A 26,275-nucleotide genomic window follows, 5' to 3' on the forward strand; every position below is an offset into this window, starting at 1 on the left:
AACCGTTTTGAAAAATTCTATCGATTGGAATGGATAGAGAAGCAAGCAGCAGATGAATGTAAACAAACAGACACGTCATATATGAGCGTGACGCTGAGAATATGCTTATAGAAGTGCGGACGCTGCTTAGATTGACGAGAATACGTAAATTCCCCTATATTGATTATTTTGAAATGGTTTATATTTTTTGGAAAACAAATTAAGCAAATTGGTCCTTGGAGGAGATGATAACATTAAAATCCTCATTAAATCGATACCTACCTTCCGCAGTCTTTGGATTTCTTTCAATAAAAAATTCTTCAAACGGCGTATTATTGAACTCACAGTATTATTTATTTCCCGTTCTTCTATTTACAAGAAAATTCGTTCAAATTGTTTTGAATCACAACAAGTTGTGTGAGAATATCAACCACGTTTTTCAGTGCCACTATTTTATTCATGTAGCATTATAGTACCATATTACATTAGTTTGCCTAGGAAGTGAACTAAGAATAAATTACAAATCCATTAAAAATCGATTAACAATGTGAATACACCAATTGATGGGCGAAAAATTTGTGTCAACACAGAATAAAAGAAGCAAAATAAATAACAGCGATCGACAGAACTTGATATTTACACAGTGAATAGAAACGAAGGACCTAAGCAGATTCAGAATGCAATCATTCCCGCGTATGTATTGCATGGTATTTCGATTTTCTCTAATTCGGTGGACTTCGGGGCGAGGGTGGTTGGTTGTGCTGTGGAGGCACATGCTGCGGTGGCATCTGGTAGGGGCTGAAACGGTTGCCAAAGTGCTTGGCTCGCATATCCGACGGCGACGGAGACCCCGAACTGGACGAGGACGTTGAAACCGTGGTATGCGAAGGTGGCGGTGTCGAAGCTTGCGATACGGCGGCAGATGCTGCGGCGGCCGCTGCAGCGCTCTGCAGAAATGCAGCCGGAGGAAGCTGCTGGGGCCACGGTTGGCTCTGCCAGAAGCTTCCTAGATTCATTTGGGGTGGGCGTTGGTACATCTGGGGCAGCAGGAGATCGTTGTACGGTGACCGACCCCAGATCTGCAGGTGTTGGCGGGCTTTTTCCAGCAGGGCTACGTGAGCACCGTCCATCTCCTGACCAGGACCCATGGCAAATTGGGCCAGCAAGGGATCGGGGAACAGGCGCAGGGGGGCACGCAGGTGCTGCTCCAGGAGGAGAGCTTCCATGGGATCTCTGGAAGGGGAGGACAGAGAAAATTCGGTTTTTGGTAAGTAAATATATCAACTTTCGAAAACTGATCGAAACACCACAACTGGCTACTTACATGTTGGGAAAACTGAAACGAAAAACAAAAGACAAAATTTGAATCAAAAACTCATCAAATCGGAATGATAATCAACGGAATGCAAAGCTGGTCGAGCTCTTATCGGAGCAGAATTTTGGAAGAACAAAACCGATCGGCAATCGATCGAAGGCAAACGAATCCAAATCAAAGGGGGCAACCATTAATCACCGAGTCAACACCCGTTAATTAGAAGCCGGCGATCATCGGCCGCGGCGGACCAGCGCTTTTTTGGGGCGTGGATTCTGCGAGACGCCTTTCGGCATCTCGATCCGCGCTCCTCGTTCGGACCAAATTAACTCTTCGATGAAAGGCGCAGCAAAATGCGGCGATGATGATGCTGCGGCTGCCAGCTCGGGATGATTGGAGTTAGAAGAAGGGATGCGGGTGGGGGGAGCACCGCGATATATAAAAACGGTGTCGGCGCTTTTGGCTTTGTTCTTCGAAAATCCGAGAAAACACATTATAAATTGCTAGTTTAATGTAATTAAGTTAACATCTCAACATATCATAAATCATGTTTTTGTTTTGTTTTTCTACGGGGTTCGAATATTCGGCTTGAAGGGTCGGTGGTGGTGATTGAGACAGGTGCATTAGGAGGTGAATGTGTCTTACCTGTCGAAATCCGTCAGTCGGGACGAGTCCCGGAATCCTTTGGCGAACGGATTGGAATCGATTTTCAGCTTGGTAATCAGCTGGTTCTGGTAGGCCGTGACGCCCGTAAACACTGTCTCCGGGAAGACGAACGTTTTGTGATCGACTTCCTGCAGCTCTTTTGGGCTAGTGGGAATCTGCTGGCCGGGACCGAGGCGGACCAGATGGATCCGCGGCTGATATCGGTGCATCGAGTTGAGAATGATCTGTTTTGAGAGAGAGAAAAAAGAATGTCTAATGAATACGTTATCCAGGTTGAGGTTGCTAATGGTTCGTAAAACACAGGTAAGATCAGGGATGAATTAAGGAAATGATTACCACAGGCAATCAATCTCCCAGCACCGAGAACCGTCTGTCGCCACGTCATCGACGCGTTACGTCACGGAAGAATTACGACCTCTTCTAGCGGACCTATCTACTCATAAACCAAAAGGCGCCGCGCCGTGAATGCCCCCCAAGAGAGCCGATAAAGATGCCTGCTTCAATAATTATGGCGACAGCTTTAGAGGGCGATGGCTGATGATGTCGGCGCATTCACTTTTGCAAAGATTAATTACATCCTCCTCGTGCCCACATACAAACGCACACACACACACACACACACACTAAACGCTTGACGCGCCTAATTGTTCAAACCTGAAATTGCACCGCCGGACACCGGCTGCTCATAACTTTGCAGATCATTATCGACAGGTTTAATTGTGATTCTTCTTCTTCTTCAAGCCCGAGCCATTCAAGCAATTAAATTATCGTTTGGTTATAAACGGTCGAAAAAATATGTTTTTCGAGGCACGGGCCTCGAACATTGTGGGACACTTCAGTGTGTCTATTTACTCGCTGCGTGCGGTTACTATCGGACCAGCATCGACATTCGATCCACCATCGAAGAAGTTTGTGTGGTTTTGATAAGCATCTTCATCGTATGCAGATTTTCTGACCACCTGTGGCGCCACTACTGACCCAGAGCGCGGTTTTGGGAGACCACACCGTTGGATATTCGATCCAAACTCGACGTTTAGTATGAATTGGACTCGTTCTTTGTTTGCTTGAGCACCGGTTTGTAACTCTAAGCCGCCAATGATGTCTAGATTCGAATAACTGTGAAACTGTGAAATGTTTCTCTCTTACCTAGATGTAAAGAAACTTGAAGGACTGTTATAAAATTATGTCAACATGATATAAAATCATAATGAGCGAACACGAAATTATTGCAACACAGTATGTAAATGTACTGTCAAATCTCATGTATTTATCGGATTAGAGCCAAATGTGTAGGGCAGTTTTATGAGTGTATTTTGCTCAGTTTACATACCAATATTGGATCAATTACACTAGTTTACAAAACAACATAAAAAGTGTGAACTTTAGTGGTTGACCAACGTTTATAATGCAAAATCCTACGCTGAATTCAATGCCGTGGTCAGAAAAAAATTAAAGTAGAGCCATTTTTGAGATATTCAAAAATTTTGATTTTTTGAATTTTGGACAAAAGTACGATTACTAAAATGTCAATATCTTTGGAACTAATGCACCAATTTTAAATATTTTTTTATGAAAATGAAGTTTAATAAATTTGCTATCGTTCACTAGAATATTATGTCTTAATTAAAAATTTTATTTTGAAGTCATTTAAAAATTTACAGCATTTTTTTTATTTTTCCTGCGGATTTTCCATAAAAATCTTGTTTTAATCCACATTTTTAATGGGATAAAAATATTCAAAAAATCATTCCATAATTTATTCTTAAAGTCCATTAAAAACTGGAGAAAATGAGCCTTTAATAGATGAAATCGGTTGGAAATTGTCGAATTTATGAAATTTTTTGTAAAATCATGGAAATTGAATGTTCCAAGATTGGCCGTTGTCCCGCTCCTAGGTTCATGCACCACTTCCAGTAAGCCTTTCTGCGGACGTGTACGCATACGGTGCATTTCACTAACACTACCAGCTGTCACGCAAAATTAAATGGGATATTTTCAACAATATAATTTACGCTAGTGTTTGTGAGACCGCTCGGCGAGAACCTAACGCAACCAACTCAATTTGACAGCTTTCTTTCTTTAACATTGCTTAACGATGTATAGGACAAAACGTGAATTCAAGTGTAAAAATGATCCTCAAAAGTTTTGTTACGCGTGTGGCAACTATATATTTACAAAATCGGTCAATTTCACTGCTTCGTTGCAAACTGCATACAGGCTTTATTTTAAAATTGATCCTGGAGACTTTGACGAACCGTGGATTCCAAAAGTATTATGTAGATCGTGCAAAACGTGCTTAGCTAGGTGGATGTCAGGCGCAAGGTAAATTGATTTTTTGAATAACTTTCATATAAACAATTTATGTACTGCATGGTAGTGCTTTGTTCTTTCCTGATCGACATTATCTTACTTCATCTATTTTTGATAAGTGTTAATGTCTTACTTACTAACTCACTCATTTGTTATCTGTCAGTCGCTATTTGTCCTTTGACATGCCCACCATATGGCGTCGACCGTTTTGTCATGCAACGGATTGTTATTTCTGCTTGACAAAAGTTAAGCAACAAGGACGTCACAAAACAGTTGAGTATCCACAAGTGGCTTCTATGACAAAACATGTTCCACATTCAAGTTCGATCCCGTATCCTGTTTATCCAAAGCGGAAACGAGCGCCCTCTGTTGAATCGACCGTTACAAAAAGTGAGGAGGAATTCAAGGAGGAATGCGAGGAAGACTTCGAGGTGGAATTGGAAAGAAACCCAAAACTGTTTACACAATCCGAATTTAATGGTTTGGTGCGAGATCTCGACTTATCAAAGGAGAAATCCGAATTGCTGGCATCACGCTTGAAAGAACACAACATGCTGAGCAAGGAGGTCAAAATTTCTTGTCACAGGAATCGTCACAAGAAATTTGACAAATATTATTCTACAAAGGACAAGGCATGTTTTTGCCATGACGTAAACGGCTTGTTTGAAGAGTTTGGTGAGCCATATGATCCAGCTGAATGGCGTTTATTCATCGATAGCAGCAAGTTGAGCTTGAAAGCCGTTTTACTGCATCAAGGGAATGAGAAACCTTCTATTCCATTAGCTCATGCCGTTAATATGAAGGAAACGTATGAATCAATGGCTCTATTGCTCAATTTGATAAATTACAATCAACACAATTGGAAAATTTGTTCCGATCTTAAAGTGGTTGCCATGTTGACTGGACTGCAACAGGGATACACAAAATATATGTGTTTTTTGTGTAAATGGGACAGTCGAGCTCGTAAGGAACACTACGTCCGAAAAGATTGGCCAAAACGGGATAATTTCACAATTGTTAAAGACAACGTTAAAAATGATCCTCTTGTGGTAAAAGAACGCATAATACTTCCACCACTACATATAAAACTTGGGCTATTCAAAAATTTCGTCAAAGCGTTGCAAAAAGAAGGGCCGGCATTCCAGTACTTGAAATCAGTATTTCCAAATTTATCTGACGCAAAGATAAAGGAAGGTGTATTTGTTGGCCCACAGATAAAAAAAACTGCTCAATGATTCCGCATTCAATACAGTTTTGACACCAGATGAGGAAGAAGCGTGGAAATCGTTCCAGCGTGTTGTCACAACCTTTTTAGGAAATTTCAGAAGCCCAGATTATGAGGAAGCCGTCGATGAATTCATTGTCATAAAAATGAGGGCCTAACTACAAGGAACAACTTTGTACAAAAGACTTTTAGTCTAAAGTTGCAATTTCAGGCTCAAAACATATCAACATATTACACGTGCGATGTATTTTGCAACACGCATTAGAAATTCGCGCGTTTTCAAATCCCTCTTATGAACTAGCTGTCACTGTTATAGACGGTCATAGTTATAGACCTGTCAATGTGCTGCCATGTTGTAAAAACGAACATTTTCCATACGATTTGATGGTTTGATTGGATACGTCAACTCACGATTGCTAGTATACAACTTGACTGTCTATAGTCACTGTCACTGAAAAAGTGAATAAGGGGCAGAAAGTCCCAAATTTATTCAAATTTTGCCAAACATTACTCTAAAGATTGATTTATTGATTTTTAGGCGGAGAAATCCATTTTATCTGATTCATCCGATAGAATCGTGCTTAAATCTGTAAAAACAAATAATATCGAATTTTATCGGTCGAATCTCACATATCTATAAATATTATGACAGGTAACGATGACAGCCTTTTTTTATAAGAAAAGAACATCGTGAAATCTCAACCAACAATTAATCATTTTGTCAAGCTTCTGCATTCATGTCTGGTACCTCTATATATACATTTATACATTTACACATTCTGCACACACAGGATTTCCCGTCGATTTCTATGAATGAGGTGGGGCAGAAAGTTTCTTTTGTGCAAAATATTTAAAAAAAGGGACTTCAGATGTTAATCTAAATGCATATATAGAGGTACCAGACATGTTTTGCAGTGTCAGGTACTCTATTTTGTAGTATGTGAGAGGGAAATCACAAATAGAGTGACATCAAAATACATGGTATGTTGAGAAATTGAACTAGTGAGAGCAAATTTTGTCTCTCAAATTTTTATTTTTTGGCTCTCTGGGGACTGGTTGAAAAACAGGTAAGGCTGTCTGGGGAAAATTCATCTTTAATTAACTTCAGCTTCTTTACAATAATTTCCGGGAAAAAAATTGAACGAAAAACTTCATGACTAATTTCTTCAAGTTGTCGTTCACTTTTGTTGACCTAAAACACCGAAAGCGAATTATTCTCACTTCTCAAAATTTCTACATGGGGATTTTTATCACTTCCTACCAGTGGAACAGCGCCATCTCTGTGGAAAATAGCCGGCAAATCAACAACACCGTCGGCTAGGAAAAATTCTCTCCTATCCGATGGTGGAATTGGTTTGCGTAGGCGTGCTTCAGTTTGCAATTTAAGGTTATTACAAATTTGCTGATCCACCCTTTAGTATTGTTGGCTGATAAATCTGATCGAAAATTGTATGTTCAAAAATCATTTATGGTGATTCCTTGAAGAGTTCACAAATTTTCTGATGATGGCTGAGATGCCCTATCACTTCAAGTGTTCTAGAGCACAAATTTCGGACACAGTTGTGACATCACTCATGAACTCCCTGTTTGCTACATCAAATGTGAAGTTCCAGTTTCATTGTTGTTTGTTTTGTAGCTGTGCTCTTGAAATTTTGAGGTGATAGTATAACGCATTACACACATTATAGGAAGTGCGGAAACCCATATGTCACGAATGGGAATTCTCGGAGATCTCCAAAGACATTACTGATTTCCATCACCACCTCAACAGACTTCCCCAATCTAAGGCATCCGGTGAAGATCAGCATCGATGGCACCTATCGTTTGGTCTTGGGTTTGGTCACGTTTGGCCATCAATTCTGTTGCCAAATCTCCGAGCAAATATCGTTGCTTCCTAAGTTTGAACATGTAACAATCACAAAAGCAGGTGCTCAAAAAAGTGACAGTTCACACCACAAAACACACAAAAAACAACATCAGCATAATGCTCGATAATTCTACCACATCCAAGATTGTCGATGATTAGTGTATGAAATTGGATAATATCGGCAGGTGCTTGTTATTATTCATAACGACTCGAATTTATCTTAAAAAATCGAAATTTTGAAGCAAATCTTATAGAAATCAGTTATATGAAATGTGAAGCGGATAACTTTCATCCCCTTTGAATGAAACCGACAGTGTGTTTCCATCCTATTCCATCTTTTTATTCAAGAGCACCCACCCCCGAATGCAGCTTTAGTGCTGAACGAAACAGCCATTTTCGCCATTTTGTACCTGAATAAGAGTCGTAAAAACGTAGAAAAAATCGAGAAAAATCACAGGCCCATACCAAACTTTTTCAAAGGATCTCGTTGAGATGAGTCTATTGGTATATGCCTTTTGTCTCTCCGGGTCTTGGCACGAAATTGTGTTTTCAAGTGATATCATAGCCTTTCGGTACACTTTGGTGAACGAGAAAGGCAAAAAGGTTGGTATCAACAAATTGTGTTATATTTAGCCAAGATTTTCCCCCTCAGTTGTGTAACTGCAAAATGTAATGAATATGTTGCTTAATATATCTTATTATAAAACTGTATTTGAAAAATCGTTACAACAGTGTAAGTGTTAAGCGCCAATTCATCGTACTTGGCTTCGTAGTGCAGCACTCTCCATTTCTCGATGATCTTTATTGAGGTATTCCTGAAATCGTCCTGATCCTGATTCATCAACACTTTTTGAGCAAGAAATGTTTAGAATCGCATTCATAAGCTTATAAATTGCTCTTTTGATTGTCAATTTTGCCATATTTAGGTGGTGGTGGAGTTGAATCTCTCACTAAGATGTGCTCGTTTCCCTGCTGCTGGCGTGCAAAAGGACCAGTACTAAGCAACTAGCAGATTTCCACACTACATGGCTTATTAAAATTGACTCAAATTTAAGTTTGAACTACTCAAAATCTACAAAACGTAGTTTAATAGTAGTAAATTTTTCCGAGCCTCATAAATTTTTTCGAATATCACAAAAATCGACGAAAAATTTACTCATTCTATAAATATACAAATTTCGTATGAACTTCGAGATGTTGTTTATATTAGAAAACAAATTCCTGTAAAAGCTCGGGTGGTTTTACTCAGCCTATGAGTTAACTAAGTTTTCAAGAATATAAGTGATCTAATCTCAACTTTGAGTCAACCTCATTTTTCGTTCAATCGTTACACACCAAAAAATTCTGAATTTTACTGGCGATGTAAACATCCATGCATGCAAACATTCATACATGTAAACTTCCTTTTCACGTAAACTAGCAGCTTGCAAGAAATGTTGAAAACAAAAGTGGACAGTTGCATACAATATATGGAATATTGCTTGACATGTCTCATAAATTTACACGATCTATAATCTAAACTTGTATGATATATGACGCTCCATTTATGTGCATCATAGTAACGGAAATTTACACTACTTTTTTTAGCTGTGTATTTATCTTTTTATTAGTTGCTTTTAACGTATACGACGTAAATGGATGCATTCCCAACTCCAATGAGGTTCAAATCGATAAAAAAAAAACCTCCCCACTCCCCAAAACCATCCCTCCCATTTAGGCAGCCCAATTACAGACATAACTGAAATTCACAGACATTTTTCGCAGACTTCTGAAAAAAATCTGGCATCTCCGGTGCTACACAGCTAAAAAAGTAGTGTAAATTTCCGTTACTATGATGCACATAAATGGAGCGTCATATATCATACAAGTTTAGATTATAGATCGTGTAAATTTATGAGACATGTCATGTAATATTCCATATATTTTATGCAACTGTCCACTTTTGTTTGCAATTTTTCTTGCAAGCTGCTAGTTTACGTGAAAAGGAAGATTACATGTATGAATGTTTGCATGCATGGATGTTTACATCGCCAGTAAAATTCAGAATTTTTTGGTGTGTACTATAAGTCACTACTAGGCATGGAACATCATTTACATTCATTTTAGGCATTCATTTACATTCATTTGCCTCTAACTTTTTTCGTCAACACCATTGCGCAAAATGATGTAGGACCATAATCTGTACCTCTCATGCATCACGAACTAAAGCGGGCAGAACTTGTTACTGTTTTTCAGTGAATGTAAAATACATTTATTGAAAAACAGTAGTTGCTTCTAATCGCTCTGGTTCGTCATGCTTAAGAGATACGGATTTGAGTTTTTTACAAAAGTTGTAGCTTATAACAAAACCTACAAAAGCTCTATACATAATTTTGCGGAACTCTGTTTATTTAAAAAAAAAAGGGCAAATGAATGTAAATGAATGCACGAAATGAATGCAAATGATTTTCCATGCCTGGTCACTACTTGGTCACTTATTTTATCAACTAGGTCACTAAAATCACTAGAACAAGCTATTCAAAGCAAATTTGCAAAAGAAATCATTTTTTCTTTAATGGTTCACGATTGCTTGCTTTTATTTAATAAAATAAGGTGATCCCTGAAAAATGAGATTTTCATCAGTTACTTTTTGTACATTAATTACTCGTTAGGTACTTTTGGAACTTTTGGAAAATAGTACTAGTAATGGAAATATAGATAATTATATATATTTCGTGACACATTTATTTCCTAATCTTACCACGCCAAGCTATAAGAAAAAATTCTTTGTGACAGCTATCACCGATTGTTAGTTCCTGATTACATTAACACCAGAATTGGGCTGATCACCTGACGTGTAAAGGTGTCAAAATGGTTTAGCCAAGCTCAACTTCCTTACCTCCCCCAAAAAATACATAATCCTTTAATGGAAACCCAATCGCACATCAGAGGCATCTTTCCACTTATCCCTGCACATCGCCATCGACACTCACTCTCCCACTCACCATAAATATTAATACACATTAGGGGTAAATGGAGTTTTTCTCGGGAGAAAAAAAAAAAAACGAGAAGGTGGCCCAATGAAGCGAAGGTCTCAGGTTTCCGAATCGGCGAGGCTCTGTCGGAAAAGCCGAAACCAAAAGGTGCGAATGTGTTACGTTGGTGAAATAAACATAAAATTAGGATTACACACGTCGTCCTCGGCGTCGTTCTCCGTCCGGGGTAGGTTTGGATTGGTATGCAAATATTTGACCACTCTAGGGCCCAGTTCCGTTCGTTACTCGTCAAACGGAAAAGGCTCGCATAAAGTGTCAATGTTATGACACTTACCGTGGCTGACTGCGAGGAAAGTAGCGATCGGACGGCTTCATGCGATGATTTAATTAAGTTGTAGGCGTTAGGTTGGAAGGATTTTTCCCAGGTGCGAACCGCACCTTACGAAAAGAACGTGGTGAAATCTAGCTAGGTTCGGTTCTCGAGCCAGTATCCCGCGGAGACTGGTTTGTGATTGATGGGAATGAAGTCCGGTGCGGATTGTCGGAGTTACGATTATTGGTAAATTATGGAAATTTGACTGCGGGTAGTCGAAAGCTATTAAAACATTGTTTACCTTGATTGATATCGTAAAAGAAGTAGAAGTGTCGCAGTTCGTTTGAACAGAATGAAGAATCACTTTTGGGTGGCAATAATCAGGCTTGGAGAAGAATGCGACTCTTGATTGATTCATTAACTTAACGATGGTTTACTTTTGGAACCAGCTTGGTAATTTTTTCTTAAATACTGAAGGCAAAGGGCTGTAACCTCATCTGTCAAGCTCACAGCATATCAATCGTTTCAACACTAGAAATCAACAGCTTTTCAGTGCCTTCATGCCAAACCACCACCCCTTGAAAATGTCTCAATTTTCCGGCAGAGATAGTTGTATTAGTAGTGGTAGTGCCTCTGTGCATTAGTTGATGTTTCGTACCTAATTTATCAACCTAACACCTCACTCGGTGCTATGAGCCATTTGTATGCTAAAAATCGGCGCCTTACAGACATACCCACACTCACCCACACAAACACACCCACACGGACTGTAAAACTTTATCGTCGGCGCTTCGACTCCGTAAGTGTCACCTCCACCACGCTCGGCACACTGACTGCTGTTTTACGCCCGCCATTACCACAGGCAGCCAACCAACCAGTTCTCCAAACCACCCACTCTCAATTAAAAGACACAACGCCACACTTTTGTCCATTTACCTTCACTCGGTACCCGGCGAAGCGGGAGGATTGTTAGTCGGCAGACTTGGTGAAGACATGCGCTTCACCGCCTTTCCGTGGCTTATGGTCCGCTCCAAGATGGGATGGGGTGGAAATTTTCCACCAACACTCTCACACACACACACACTCTCACATGGGCACAATGGTGCTGTGTGGAAAACATGCAAAACTTAGCAGCTCTACTGGGTGGGTTCCTAACTCCGCTCTAAACGAATGTGGGGACACAGAGGAGCCAACGTGGTTGCCATGGCAGCCAACCGATCCAGCTTCAACTTCGCACACCATTTCTCAGTGCGCGCTCAATGCGAGACGAGGATTTTGTTTTTTTTTTTTTTGTGACGGGCATTGGCATAAATTATCTTTGATAAGTCTAAAATTTCCTGTTTACAATTTTGTTCACTATTCCAGTGAATTTGACTTTGACTTTTGACGATCAAAGAAACAGCTTCCGAACGTAAGAATTCATATCCCGTTAACATTTCTCCCTCCTCCACGGTAGAATCCACAGCAACTTGCCAGGACTTGCCAAAAGCTGACGACAAATCGATTCGCTTCTTTTTCGGGGGGAAAAACTTTTTCACAGCCCATCTCGTCGCTGTTGGCGGGTTCAGCCTTGCTTCAGCTTGCCAGAAGAATATGGAAAACGACCTACCTAAGAGCCAGTTGACAGTACATAGAATGGTTCATTTTCAGCATCTCTTTAATTACTCTCAATTGGCGAGGGAAAGGGGTCGGAAAAGCATTTCCATTTTTAGAACCGTCTTTAATTCTAATTGAGTTTTCCAATTTCCAACGTAAATGGTCCTAGACGTGACGTGCCGTTCGAAAGAACGATGACACCTTGAATGGCCACACGTCGCGTATCGATTTTTCTGCCGTGATATTTATATCTTTATTATTGGTATTTGTTATTTCGTTACACCTCGTCGATTCCTTTCCCCCTCCCGACCCATTCCATTTACTCGTTGGATTTGTCCTGTCTGCTGCTGCTGCTGTTGCTGTTGGCGTTCGTTGGCAGCTTCGACGGCGACGACGATTGTGTGGCGATGGTATCAATTTCATCAAATCATAATTTATAGATTACCATCGTAGACGTCTTCGTCTTGGTCGTCGTCGTCGTCGTCGTCGTCATTCTGCCACCCGCTGCAACCGATTCGATGGCTTCAACGGGAGCTGAGTGGGTGGCTGTGGCAGCATGTGCCGGGAAGGAGTGAGTCTTTATTTATTGGTCTTTGGCCAACTCCCTTTCCGCTTCCACACCCGAGTCACAATGTTACAGTTTTACATGAGAAATTGTACATAACCTAACGGATGGGAACGGAACGAACGGCCGGGTACATTGCTCATGTGCTGTTGAGTTGTTTACTGCTCTGTTTAAACGTTTTGACAGGGTCGTTGAAATGGTCTTTGGGTGCGTTGCTGATGTGAGTGCGACACTTCAGTTCAGGACTAGATGGCAAGATCGTAGTATGTCGGTATATTACAAGAAATATTTAAATTTCATTCTTTAAGACAAAATCATGGTTTTGAACCGATTAGATCCCCGAATTAGTCGTTTTGAGTCGACTTTACAGTCAAGAAAAAGTGTTGATTACAGCTTTTTCGTCTTCAAGAATTCGATTCTCCCCAGCTCATGGGTAGATAGATAGCATTGGCGTCGGTAGCATTGGTACGCAGTACGAAAAACCTAACACGCAGTACGAGCCAGGGGTTGGGATCTTCACCAGGGCTAGTTTAAGTATAAGATCGTAAAGATTCTTGTGGTGAACGAAGTTCAAATAAGAGGGAACTAAATTGTTTGTACATTTAGAACATACAATCCTGGAAATTTCTTAACGGGGTGCGCATATCAAAAATCAGTGAATTATATCGGGTTTCTTCATAAAATTCACCTGGAATTCTCCTCACAGTCATCTTGGAATTTAACTCAGAACTGCATTGGAATTTACTCTCAATCTCCTCGGAATTCTTTTCAGAAACACCATGGAATTTTACCGAACTGCCTTGAAATAAAACACTGAATTTCCTAGCAATTCTCTTCAGAACTCCCTCGTAGTTCATCTCAGAATCAACTTGGAATTTAAGCTGGAATACTTTTGCAATTTTCCTTAGCAAATCCCCTTAAAATTCCCTTCAATTTATCGCTAGAGTACCCTATACAATTATCCAGCTTAGAAATTATCATCAGAATTCATCTAGAAAATAATTGATATAGCCTTAAAATAAACTCTTGGTTGCCTGACCACAGCATTATTCGGCTTGATTGCACCAGCTCCAGGGGGGTGCTGTTGCGGTCGTCGTCAAGAAAGGAATGAAATACCGCACTCTGTCCCATATCCGCACCTCTATCATCAAGGCCCTTGGTGTGGAGGAGAAGTCGTCGACTGGATACGTCCAGTTCATCGCCGTCTACTGCCCTCGACAGTGTGCCGCCAGCAGTGGACTAGCGGCTAAATTCAAGAAGGACCTGGCCACCATCACCCGTACCGGTTCTCGTTTCGTGGTTAGAGGAGATCTAAATGCTCGCCATGAGGCCTGGCGGAACTACCAGTAGAACCAGAACGGTCGTCTGCTGTTCGACCATTCGCAGCTTGGGCTGTACTCCGCTTGGTTTGTGAATGAGCCAACATTTATCTCACCGGCGGGCAACCCATCGACGTTAGACCTGTTCCTGACAAATACCGGCTTGTCCAAGCCGGTAGCCTTCAACGAACTCAGCTCCGACCACCAACCGGTGATGGTTGAAGTGGGCTACAACGTGGCCCCTGCTTCAAGTCTGCACAAGGACTACCAACGCGTAAACTGGGCCCTTCATCGACAACCCGCCGCTTGACACCGTGGAGGACATCGACCGAGCGTTGGAGGGACTCCACCAAGCCATAACCGTGGCTGACGAGGCGTGCATCCGACGAGTTCCTGTGAGGGGTAAGTTTATTGCCATTGATTCCCACACCCAACTCTTGATTCACATGAGAAATGTTCGTAGACGCCAGTTTTAGAGGACTGGAGGTCTGGTCGAAAAACGTGAAATGGCCGATCTGAACAGGCAGATTGCTTCCAGAATGGACTCACTCCGAAATGAAAGTTTCGGGCGTGTTGTCCAGAATCTGGACGACCGCTCCAGACCATTCTGGAAGGTAGCCAAGGTCCTGAAAACTCATCCCAAACCCGTTCCACCTTTCAGAGTCGAAAATGATGACGATCGGCTTTTAATCACCCCACAGGAGAAAGCAAATGCGATCGGCGAGCATGTCGCTTCATCGCATTTGCTTGGCTCGAATATCCAGAGTTCGCTCGAAGATCGGGTTGAGCAATGCGTTCAAAATCTAGATGCCTCCCCTTGTGTCGTGCCTCCGGCGGATATGATTACAGTACAACAGATTTGCTCAGCGCTGAAATGTACCAAGAACATGAAGACTCCCGGGTTTGACGGCATATTCAACTTGATCTTGAAGAGACTCAGCATGAAAGTGCCGTCTCTTCTAACCACAATCTTCAACAGATGCTTGGAACTGTAGTACTTTCCAAGCATCTTGAAAATAGCAAAAATCATACCAATCCGCAAACCCGGTAAGGATCCAACCGTATTTTTAGTCCCAGAATCCTTAAAATTTCTCCACGTTTGAAATGATCAATCCTTTGTCTGTTACTTGGGGTCAATTTAACCTCAGGCCACTTTGAAAGGTTGTAACTTTTTTATTTGTCGATGGATTTCACTAATTCTTTCATTACTAACTAGTTGTGTCCACCGAAACTATGTGTTATTAGATGCAATCTGCTCCAAAAACCTTGAAAAGAAATTTATTAGGAATTTTTTTTTTGAAATACTTCCGTTGTCAATTTGACCCCAAATTTACCCCCGAGATCTTGGCGAAGCAGGTGGTTGGCCGTTTCAAGAACCCCTTGCTTCCCACGGTTGAGATACTGGAAGTTCAGAAACTGGGCTCAGTATCTTTCAGCGAGGTTAACCCCACAGCGTCGTTTCTGGTGACCTTTTCTGGTTCAGCCCTTCCTCAGTACATCGAGCTGGGCTACCTGTGCGCTTGTTTGTTCCATAGGGCCTCTGCAGCCTCATTCTGTTCCAAATGCGGGGAGAAGCACGAGGATGGCGCCTGCACAGTCTCTGCACCAAAATGCGTGTACTGTAAGGGAACTCCTCATGCCCAAGAACCATTGCAATTTTTATCGAGGTTTTAAAGCGTTCTACAAGTCTAAAAATGGTGTACAGAACCCTCATAAAACCCAAATTGTTACTTGGGATGGTCTCTCGTCGTGCCCGGCGTACAAACAACGCGGGGAGAAACTAGAACGCTCTCTTAAGGAGCGTTCAAGGCAGTCTTTTGCAGCAACACTAAAGGCAATCACACCATCGACCAACGACAAAAATCCCTTTGCTGTTTTGTCTGATGACGAGTCTGACTCTGACTTGGCTGAGGAGGGAGTTTCTTTCTGTTTTCCGAAAGTTGCAAATCAGGAACCCCAAATCAGCTTGCCCAAATCAAGGAGTGGTGGAAACAATGAGACTTCTACTCCTCCTGGATTCCGCAGTACTGACTATACTCATGATTTTCCACCCCTCCCGGGGGCATCCAAAACCCCTGATGGCCCATTTTTAAGAACAGAAGCCCCTTCTTCATCTGGGTTGTTCTCATTTGATACAATTGTGGACGGTATCCTTAAGTACGTCGATATTTCTGATCCTCTCAAAAGCACTGTGAACACACAAGCACAATGCTTCCTTCTGTGAAGACCCTCTTAAAGCAATTGACATTGAAGTGGCCCCTCCTTACAGCAATTATTTACTTCGAAGGATAATTTTCCAAACGAGGTCGGGGATTTGATCACTGCTCTACAGTGGAATTGTCTAGGTCTTATTTCTAAATTAGATTGAACCCACGATATTCTGCTCAGTAAGCAAAAACGTTTGCCACTAGGCAAACGAGCTCCTTTTATTTCAACACACAAATGATCGATTTGTTGTTATTGCAATGTATTCACATTATCAAATAAAGCGATTAACTGATCTTGAATGTTAAGAGGCTTAAGATTAAACTCATGATGTCCTACTCAGTAATCAAAAATGGTCGCTCTAAGGCCACCAAGCCCCTCATATTACATCATACAAGCTACGATCGCGTTGTTATTGCAACCATTCAAAACCGACCCCTACGGGGACGTTGATGACGATGTTAAGTTTCACAAAACACACGATAATCAAGCGATGTTACTACAAGGCTCCTTAATATGATAGGACCTGGTATTTATTCAAACTCAAACTCGACAGCGCACAGTGTTGCTTTTTGCCGTTTTCGTGCGCTTTTTTAATAGCTTCTCAAACATTGATTTTAGGGGTTAAGTTTGTTTAAAGATGTTTTTGCATATGTTAATCTGCTTCTTTTTATGTAGACGGTTTTGTGATTAATGTACCTCAAAGTGAGATCAAAAAAATATTTTTTTATCTGATTCAGATAGAGACTTATCGTCTTCAATAAAGTTGTAGCAACACGTGACAACTCGCGTTTGAAAAGTATTGCAACACTCATTTGAATATTGCATCACCTGAAAAAGTTTAGCATCACCCAAGAAAAGTTTATATTTTCACTAAAATTTGAACAAAATCACTGTATTCTTGTTAAATTATTGTGGTAAACGTTCAGAAAGCTCTTAATTAGACTAGGAAGGTTTTGCAGAAAGTGATGGCTCACGGTAGAGAAGTTAGATTTCACTATGGATAGTACTGAATCATTTCGAGCTAGAAATCATTTCAAATTTATTGATCCTTAGTGGAGAAATTTTAAATCACTATGAAAAATAGTAAATCATTAAATATATTTTACCAGCCATAAGAATAAAATTGCTTCACGGTGAATCAGACCTGAAAAGCTTAGAATCTCGTGAAGTCGTTGCGATTCTATACACAAAAGTTTGGTATGATTTGAATTTGAAGTGAATCAGAACTGAAAAGTTTGACATCACTTGAATTGGATGTGAATCAGACCTGAAAAGTTTGGAATCACATGAATTTGATGTGAATCAGACCTGAAAAGTTTGAAATCACTTGAATTTGATGTGAATCAGAGCTGAAAAGTTTAGAGTCACATGAATTTGATGTGAATCAGACCTGAAAAGTTTGAAATCACTTGAATTTGATGTGAATCAGAGCTGAAAAGTTTAGAGTCACATGAATTTGATGTGAATCAGACCTGAAAAGTTTGAAATCACTTGAATTTGATGTGAATCACAGCTGAAAAGTTTGAAACCACTTGAATTGGATGTGAATCAGAGCTGAAAAGTTTAAAATCACTTGAATTGGATGTGAATCGGAACTGACAAGTTTGAAATCACTTGAATTGGATGTGAATCAGACCTGAAAAGTTTGAAATCACTTGAATTTGATGTGAAACAGACCTGAAAAGTTTGAAATCACTTGAATTTGATGTGAATCAGAGCTGAAAAGTTTGGAATCACATGAATTTGATGTGAATCAGACCTGAAAAGTTTGAAATCACTTGAATTTGATGTGAATCAGAGCTGAAAAGTTTAGAGTCACACCGCTTCTTGCAAGCAAATGAACCCCAAACTAACACCGATTCTCCTCCGTGTTTTACGGTAGGTACTATGCAACTAGGGTTCATTCTTTCACCGACAAGACGGCGAACAAACACTCGCCGTATGCCGAATAGGACGAATTTGGAGTCGTCTGTAAATAGTACTCTCGCCCACTGGTTTGTATCCCAGCTTTCGTGATCTTTGGCCCATTGCAGTTTTTTCATAATATTGGCTTCAGAGGTTTTTTAGCAGCAATACGGCCTTTCAACCCTACTTCAAGGAGTCGTCGTCGAAAGTCCTTCATTATATAGGGCCATGCACGCTGCACGCTGTTCAATGCTTGACTCCTTTCGCCTTGAGCCGTTGAGAACTGTGCAGACACCGATAGAAAATAATTTACAATGTAAACAGTCGAAATTCAAGTGATACTTTACTTTTTTGTCCTGATTTACATCGATTTCAAGCGATTCAAAGCTTTCCACTCTGATTCACATCAAATCCAAGTGATTCCAAACTTTTCAGCTCTGATTCACATCAAATTCAAGTGATTCCAAACTGTTCAGGTCTGATTCACTTCAAATTCAAATCATACCAAACTTTTGTGTATAGAATCGGAACGACTTCAAGAGATTCAGGTCTGATTCTCAGTGGAGCGATATTATTCTTATGGCGGGCAATATATATTTAATGGTTTACTATTTTTCATAGTGATTTCAAACTTATCTACTAGATCAATAAATTTGAAATGATTTCTAGCTCGAAATGATTCAGTACTATCCATAGTGATATCTAACTTCTCTACCGGGAGCCATCATTTTCTGCAACACTTTCATAGTCTAATTCTGGATTTCTGAATGTTTACTACAATTATTTAACAGTGATACAGTGAATTTGTTCAAATTTTAGTGAAAATATAAACTTTTCTTGGGTGATGCTAAACTTTTTTGGGGTGATGCAGTATTCAAACGAGTGTTGCAATACTTTTCCACGCGAGTCATCATTTATGACGGGTAGTGTATGATCCCACCTCTCGCGCTTTTTTGGCTATAAATGAGTTGAATATAAGTGACTAGATGTATATTTTCACAGCAGAGATTGTCATATATAAGTTATGTAAACCAGTTTATGACAAGCTGAGTTGCTTGGGATTGACATATTCTCTTCGTCGACTTTCTATTTGTATCCCCACGTTATTAACTAAAGAGAAAGTCGACGAACAGAATCGATCAATGTTACTTAGGACCTGATGCAATGTTCAGCTTGAAATGCGAGCACCGAAAAATTCCACACCAGCACAAAGACAGCCCAAAATAAAAAAAAAACCACAGCGGAGCAAAAACACACAACCATTCTCGAACGATTCTCGAAGCAAACTCTCGAGGGGGTCATAATCCGTATTTGCCGGAAAATTATCCAGCCATATCTCCGGAGCTGGTTGACCGACTCCATATATAATCAATAGCATTCATGAAGACCCCGCTTTCATAAAGCGTTTGTTGAGTTCCATCCTATATACTGAGTGTCGAGAATGTGATCTTATTTTTGTTTTGCCAAACCCAGACAAGGTACTCTTGGGCACTCAATGTTGACCAGCAATGATTTTGTTTTAGATTACTCATGTAATTTGATGTGTCGCATGATCTGTTTGGCACGTTTAAGGTGCCTTCTAGTCTGAAGGCCCGCATTCCGTGGAACATTTTCCTGAACCACGATAATTTTCCGATCCAGCTTATTCCGTATGGCTCCAACAATGAATACTTGAAACTAATCAAACATTCTACCATGCTTAAAATCGGGCGGTAAAAGCTTATGATTACGTACACTTACTTGACCATTCTTGTCCATCTCATTGTTGGTCAGTTTAACCTTCTCGAAGGAGATCACTTGCTTCCGGAGGGCTTCGGCTCCCAGTGGTGTATCGGGATGGGCGTATAACCGAGGAGGTGGCGGTGGATCGGCCTTGCCGGCCACCAACCACGAAGACCGATGATACGCGTACCGATAACGACGGTTATCCAGCGGGACAACGTCCATCAGCACGACATACCGATCGGCCGGGGAGATCTGCCTTAGAGGACCGGAAAATGACACACGCACCGTCGGGAACATTCGTCTGAAAGGAAAAGGAAAAAAACGGAAAGAGTTTAGTAATTACAACCGTTTGAAGATGTTCAACACGATGTCAAAAAATGTTGTAACGAAAAAGGTTGCGGTATAAAAGCATAACATGTTCGCTCATATCGCGATAACGATCTCTGCTTCGTTCTTCACCAAAGACCCTCTTCTTCGGAAGCGAATGATGCTTTAATGTGAAACAAATGTTAATATCAGAATTCACGGCGAGCGGAGGAAGCTACGGTGGCGGTGCATTCGATGAAACGCCGAACACCTTGCCTCGATTGAAGGCACATGGCGGGATCAAAAGGAGTTGTGTATAAGTACAGGAATCCCCCGAAAAGTGCGGTGGTTGGTGCCGTCCACCCACTGAAATTTCTCACCTGTCCTCAAACCAATTGAGCTTATGATTGTCACCTACAGAAACTCAGCTCAATTGGTGGGAAGTTAGCCGAGAAATTGCGGTGGGTGGATGGAACCACCCACCGCACTTTTCGAGAGATTCCTGTATAAGCAAACGCGAATGCCTAGTTCCGGAGCGTGTTTTACTCGTGTAAGTTTGAGCGATTTAGAGGGATGAGATAAGGAGCTGGCTCGTTTTTGGGTTTTTCTTTTTTCTATTTGGTGGGCTGGTTGGAGTCGTGGCTTCAAGCTCCGCCACACTATATTGAGAATAAGGTGCTGAAAATGTGAATTTCACTCCTTCATTCGCTGCTATTACAAATGGTATGGTATCTAGTATTCAGCACATAGTTAGCGATCTTACTTTGCCTGAAAATTGATTCGAGTGGGTTGGAAAGTAACTGGTATGCTAATCGAGCTTAGAGGAGTAATTCAAAGGTCACTGTGGGTGGTCTCCTACGTGATGGACGATCACGATTCGCTTGACGTAGATTTTCTTCTTCGAAAGTTTCTTTGTTGTGCAAATGCTCATGAAATCAACAAGTTGAACAAAATCGATAAATTACATACTTTGACTCAAAATATTTCAACCTTTATTTTCCATAACAGCTGTAGAAAATTGGACCCAATTATATTCTGATTGAAATGTCTCGCAATGTACGTCCCTACCGATTGCATGTACGAACCGTGCATTCAGTAGTCAATCAGCCGCAATTCATTCATAAAACTAAATGACCAACGGTGTATCAAAGTGGCAACGATGCGATGGACAGACAGACAAAAAAAACACACACACACAAACTCTCCAACTCAAGTATGCAATGAAGCAAAACAAATCATTGCCATACGGTAGTGAGGCTAAAAAAACGAGATCAATAATTTATTGTAATAACCCTCATTAAACTATTCGCTTAAGTAGACGACTGTTTGCACAAAGATGATGCTTGAGCCGTTTTTTTTTTGTTGTTGTCCTGCTTGCCAAGTGCCGTTTGATGGCTTTGAGGTAATTACCTGCCCCGCGTTGCCAAACGATGAGAACAAGACATTAGGACTTGGTGCAGGTCGTCGACGTGAGGAAACCATCTGGACAGAAACGAGGTACCGTTTCAGCACGTTTTTTTTTCCTCTCTAACTGCTAGAAGCAGAATTGGAAATTACCTCTTAACCGAAGGAAGTGCAGGAAACTAGATATGCATATGATATTGATCTGGGATAGCAATTTTCGAAAGCCTAATGGGTGCAATGATCGTGCAGCTTTGTAATGGTGCTGATGGAATCTATAATTTTCGAATTTAAATCAACAAAACGGTCAAAATGTTGTTGACTCACTTTGCGCCCGGTGATCAGCAGACGATCAACGCCGAAGAAGCTTCCCTGTTCTGTGCTGTGAAATCATTTTTTTAGCAGCCAATTTCCCACCTTCATTTGATTACGTCATCCAGTCGGTCGGTCCAAACAAAAAGGTAATAACAATTTTCCGACTTAATGATGCTTGAAAGCGAGCCGAGGCCATATTTACTGCTCTTAGGCATCACAGCGAGTGAAACGTTGGACTCTTTTTTTATGTAAAACATAATACGCGACTCGAATCGCTCTCCGGTCCCCGGTGATCAATTTCAGCACGGGTCATTATTGGAAGTTGTACCGTTTTGAAAAATTGAACAGTGTGGAAAATCGAACACCTTCGAACTCGAACCCGTTGTTGGCGGTGAAATGGGACCGCCCATTAAAAGTAGTTGGTGATCACCGGAACCGGGTGCCGTTGTTGTTTTGCCACCGTCCCGTGCCCTGACCCTACCCGATTGGTGCCTCCGGTGAAGTTAATTGAAACAAATTGCATCCGCTTATTTCAAGTAATCAATTTCGCGGGAAAGAGATGCTGAGTGTTTGCAGCTGATTATGTTGCTAATGAGGTAATTTTCAAAAAGGCAGACTAAGTGCGGGTTAAATTACTATGCAGACGCAATGGAACTTTATTGTCCTTTCTAAAATCCAGACTTTCAGTAAATGCTCAAAATAGGTTAGTTGTTTCTTCAAGCACAGACATGTATGATCGACAGACAACTATTGCGAGACGCCCTGATTTCGTATTGAAATATTTAGAATTTTTACGCCAGAATGCCAGTTCCATGAATGATTCTGAACGTAGAAGGGAAAATCAGGGTAAGACAGACACCTTAAATATTGTTACTGTTTTTTCATCAATAAATAAAGCCTTTTGCTTATAATACCAGTATTGTGTGAGTTAAACTCATTCTTAAGAAAGAGTTTCATTTAGATTTTGTCGAAAAAATCGATTTTTTTTTACATAAAATGATAACTATACATGTGAAGAATATATGTGTCAAAGTATGTTCCGATACAATACGTATTTTTCGAGTTAGAGCGTCTCGAACGGACCCATGTCACACCAAAAACTTTAAACGCGTTTTTCTCGGAACCATGTTTTGAGAACTCTTGTCAATGATAAGTCTTGTTCTATTCATCTGATTCGCTTCATTCAAACATAGTTTTAAAGTGAATACTTTTCTATACGGCTTATACCTATTATTGGCACGAAAAATTGTTTTTTTTTTTTATAATTTTTAAACGAGATCAAAGTAAAATAAAAAAGTAAAAAATAACTTTTCTTTTAATGTCCAAGAAGTTAAGTTTTTTTCGTTCAAAATTTGTTTAGGTTAGGTACTTGCCGTAGGAAATTTTATGTATTTTCATAATATATGACAGTTACTCATTTCAGTTTACCACGGAAGGCCCGCCAATTGACAGCAGGGGACATTGTTTCGTACGCAGAGGCCGACGAGATCCGCCATTTTGAATTTTTCAAAAACAAAAAACATTTTGTAGTCATCAATGTATAACGCATTTAAACTCAATAGTACAACTTTGTATGTCTTTTCGTTTTCCCACAAAAAATTCGCAAAGTTTGCACGATTTTCGGCCAAATCCAAATGAACCTCCCCTTAAGGAAGCATAATATGCAAGGAATCAAATATATCTCAAAGTGACAAAATGACAAGCGATCAACGAGCCGAACGAAAAAGCTCGAAGACATCGAAAGCAATAATGATATAATCTTCTTCTTTATTTTTCATGACAAACGCCCTTTGTAATATAGCTCACTCGGGTCGGTAGTAGGAAACGACCAAATTGTTGGCAACGTCCTTCACGAAGTAAAGCCAAAGGTGAAACACGTGTATTGATGGGAATTTTTTTTGTTATGTCTTTTCTCGATTGCGATCAACTATGTTTTCAACCATTTATATTTCAACAAAGCAGGCAAGCATTTTTTTTTATCTTTATGTAAGAGATTTTTAGCCATAGGCTAGTTCATCTCTAAAGCAGGCAAGCAATATGCAGCATCGGTACCAAAATCATGTGCTCCAGCCTGGAGGAGTACAAACAAATAGGATGTTTCCTGAAGAACAACAACGTGGACTTCTTCACGCATGATCTGCCATCGAGTAAGCCACTGAAGGCGGTTTTGCGTGGATTACCGTCGTTCGAGGCGGCTGCGGTGAAGTCCGAGCTAGAGCGGCTTGGGCTCCAACCTGAGGCCGTGTTCCCGATGAACTGGCGATCCATCAACAATACCAGCTTCCGTGACCAGTTGTTCCTGGTGCACTTCACGAAGGGATCCACCAGTCTTGCGGCTCTGAGATCCAAAATCCGGAACCTGTTTCAGGTCATCAACAGTTGGGAGCATTACAAACCCCAACATCGTGATGTAACGCAGTGTATGAACTGCCTCTCATATGGCCATGGCACCAAAAACTGCCACATGAAGACAAACTACGGCAAGTGTGCTGGAACTCACTCAACTGCGTCCTGTGAGCAATATGATGACATCGAGCCAACGTGAGTCAACTGTGGTAGAATCCACGAAGCCTCCGGAGTTCATAAATATCCGTCGGAAGGCTACAATCAACAATCAGCCCGGTCACCTCCGTAAACATCGTTCGCCTCCTGTACTCACCGAAGTCCAGTATCCAGCTCAGCCCCGTCGATACGTTCCGAACCTAGCCCCGCTTCCGCTCAACAACCAACAAGCCAATTCTGCGAATATACAAATGGTTCCCAACAGTCGGACAGTTCAGCATCCTCTCGCTGCTGCTGCGGCCCAGCCAATTCCAGGTTCATCCACCGCCCCTGGTTTATCATACGCTGGAACTGTCTCAGGGACCCTGTCGACGATTCTCCGTTCACCTCGGAGGAACTTTTTTTTTCCTGTGATTTGTTTTCCGTCGATCTTGTTTTCCGTGCTGAGCACCAATGTTACCGACGCCAGGGAAGCAGCTCCCATACCTGGACCCTACCTATCGACCCATCAACTCATGAACGGGGGACCAACGGCTTTACTTTCCTTCCGAAGGAAGGCGTGATCAGAGATGTTATGCCTCAGAACATCCCAGCGACGCCGACTGGGATTGAACCCAGGCCTGCTGGGGTGAGAGGTAATCACGCTTACCACTACACCACCGGCACCGCTACCTCGGAGGAACTTGTGACGCTCGTGGTCGAGGTCATCATCATCATGCGCACATGCAAGACTCGATCTGAACAGCTACACGCTGTCCTGTCCCTTGTCACTTAGTATGGACCGTGAAGCCATCAAGATCGTAAATTGGAATGCTTGCTCCTTGAAGAGCAAAAACATCGAGTTTGTTGACTTTCTCAACGAACGGCACATCGACATAGACGTCATCACCGAGACTCACTTGAAGCCCGAGTTAAACGTCTTCCTTCCTGACTTTCGGCTCGTAAGGCTTGACCGCACCAGCTCCGGGGGAGGGGGAGTGGCCATCGCTGCGAGACGAAACATCAGCTGCCGGCTACTACCAAGCTTCCAGTTGAAAATTATCGAAGCCATCGGAGTTGAGGTGAGCGCATTGCTTAGTCCAATCACCATCATCGCGGTCTACTGCCCCAAGCAAACCAACATTAGGGACGGCTCGGCCGCAGACCTCCGAAGAGACATCATCAAGCTAACACGACGGCGGAAAAATTTCGTCATCGTTGGCGACCTGAACGCCAAGCATTAAGTCTGGGGCAACAGTCGGCGAAACCAGAACGGCACAATATTATACAACGATCTGCAGCAAGCCCACTACAACATTCTGTGTCCGGACACTCCCACCCGGTTGAGTCGATCCGGAGCTCATGCCATCATTGACATCTTCATCAGCAACATTGGCGATAATATCTCCCAATCTATCGCCTATCAGGAACTGAGCTCGGACCACTATCCGGTGGTGGCCGAAGTAGGTTCCTCGGCCAATAGGTTTCAAGTTTCCCGGCGAAATTACCATCGTGTCAACTGGCAGCAGTATCAGCGCTGTGTGGACACAGCAATCAATTACGACGTCCTACCGGAGTCGTTCGAAGAAGTCGATCAGTGTCTGCAAGCCATCGAAGAGGCGATATCCCGTGCCAGGGAGCAACACGTACCAGCATCCAGGCAGGTGAGTCATACTCTGAACCTTGACAGCCCAACCAAAGATCTTATCAGGCTCCGTAATACCATTCGTTGACAGTTCCAGCGTTCTGGGCAGCCCCATTTGAAGACCAATGTCAATAGGCTTACCAAAATTATCCACGCCAGGAT

The 26,275-nt window shown here is 41.5% G+C and overlaps 1 protein-coding gene across 1 annotated transcript in view; it reads right to left on the reverse strand.

Annotated features, from left to right (window-relative positions):
* Nucleotides 1-311: 311 nt before the first annotated feature.
* Nucleotides 312-26,275, reverse strand: part of LOC135707715 (T-box protein H15-like) — a 107,879-nt gene continuing 81,915 nt past the window's right edge. The window contains exons 4-7 of the mRNA XM_065229601.1: nt 19,981-20,266; nt 1,937-2,181; nt 1,304-1,315; nt 312-1,212 (exon numbers count right to left, since the gene is read on the reverse strand). Of these exons, the coding sequence (XP_065085673.1) occupies nt 702-1,212; nt 1,304-1,315; nt 1,937-2,181; nt 19,981-20,266 (1,054 nt within the window). The 3' untranslated portion in view covers nt 312-701. The remainder of the gene's footprint in view (nt 1,213-1,303; nt 1,316-1,936; nt 2,182-19,980; nt 20,267-26,275) is intronic.

This window comes from Ochlerotatus camptorhynchus, unplaced genomic scaffold (assembly GCF_037179485.1).
Source record: "Ochlerotatus camptorhynchus isolate MF236.1 unplaced genomic scaffold, CSIRO-AGI_Acam_v1.1 ptg000316l, whole genome shotgun sequence".
In the NCBI taxonomy this organism is placed as follows: domain Eukaryota; kingdom Metazoa; phylum Arthropoda; class Insecta; order Diptera; family Culicidae; genus Ochlerotatus; species Ochlerotatus camptorhynchus.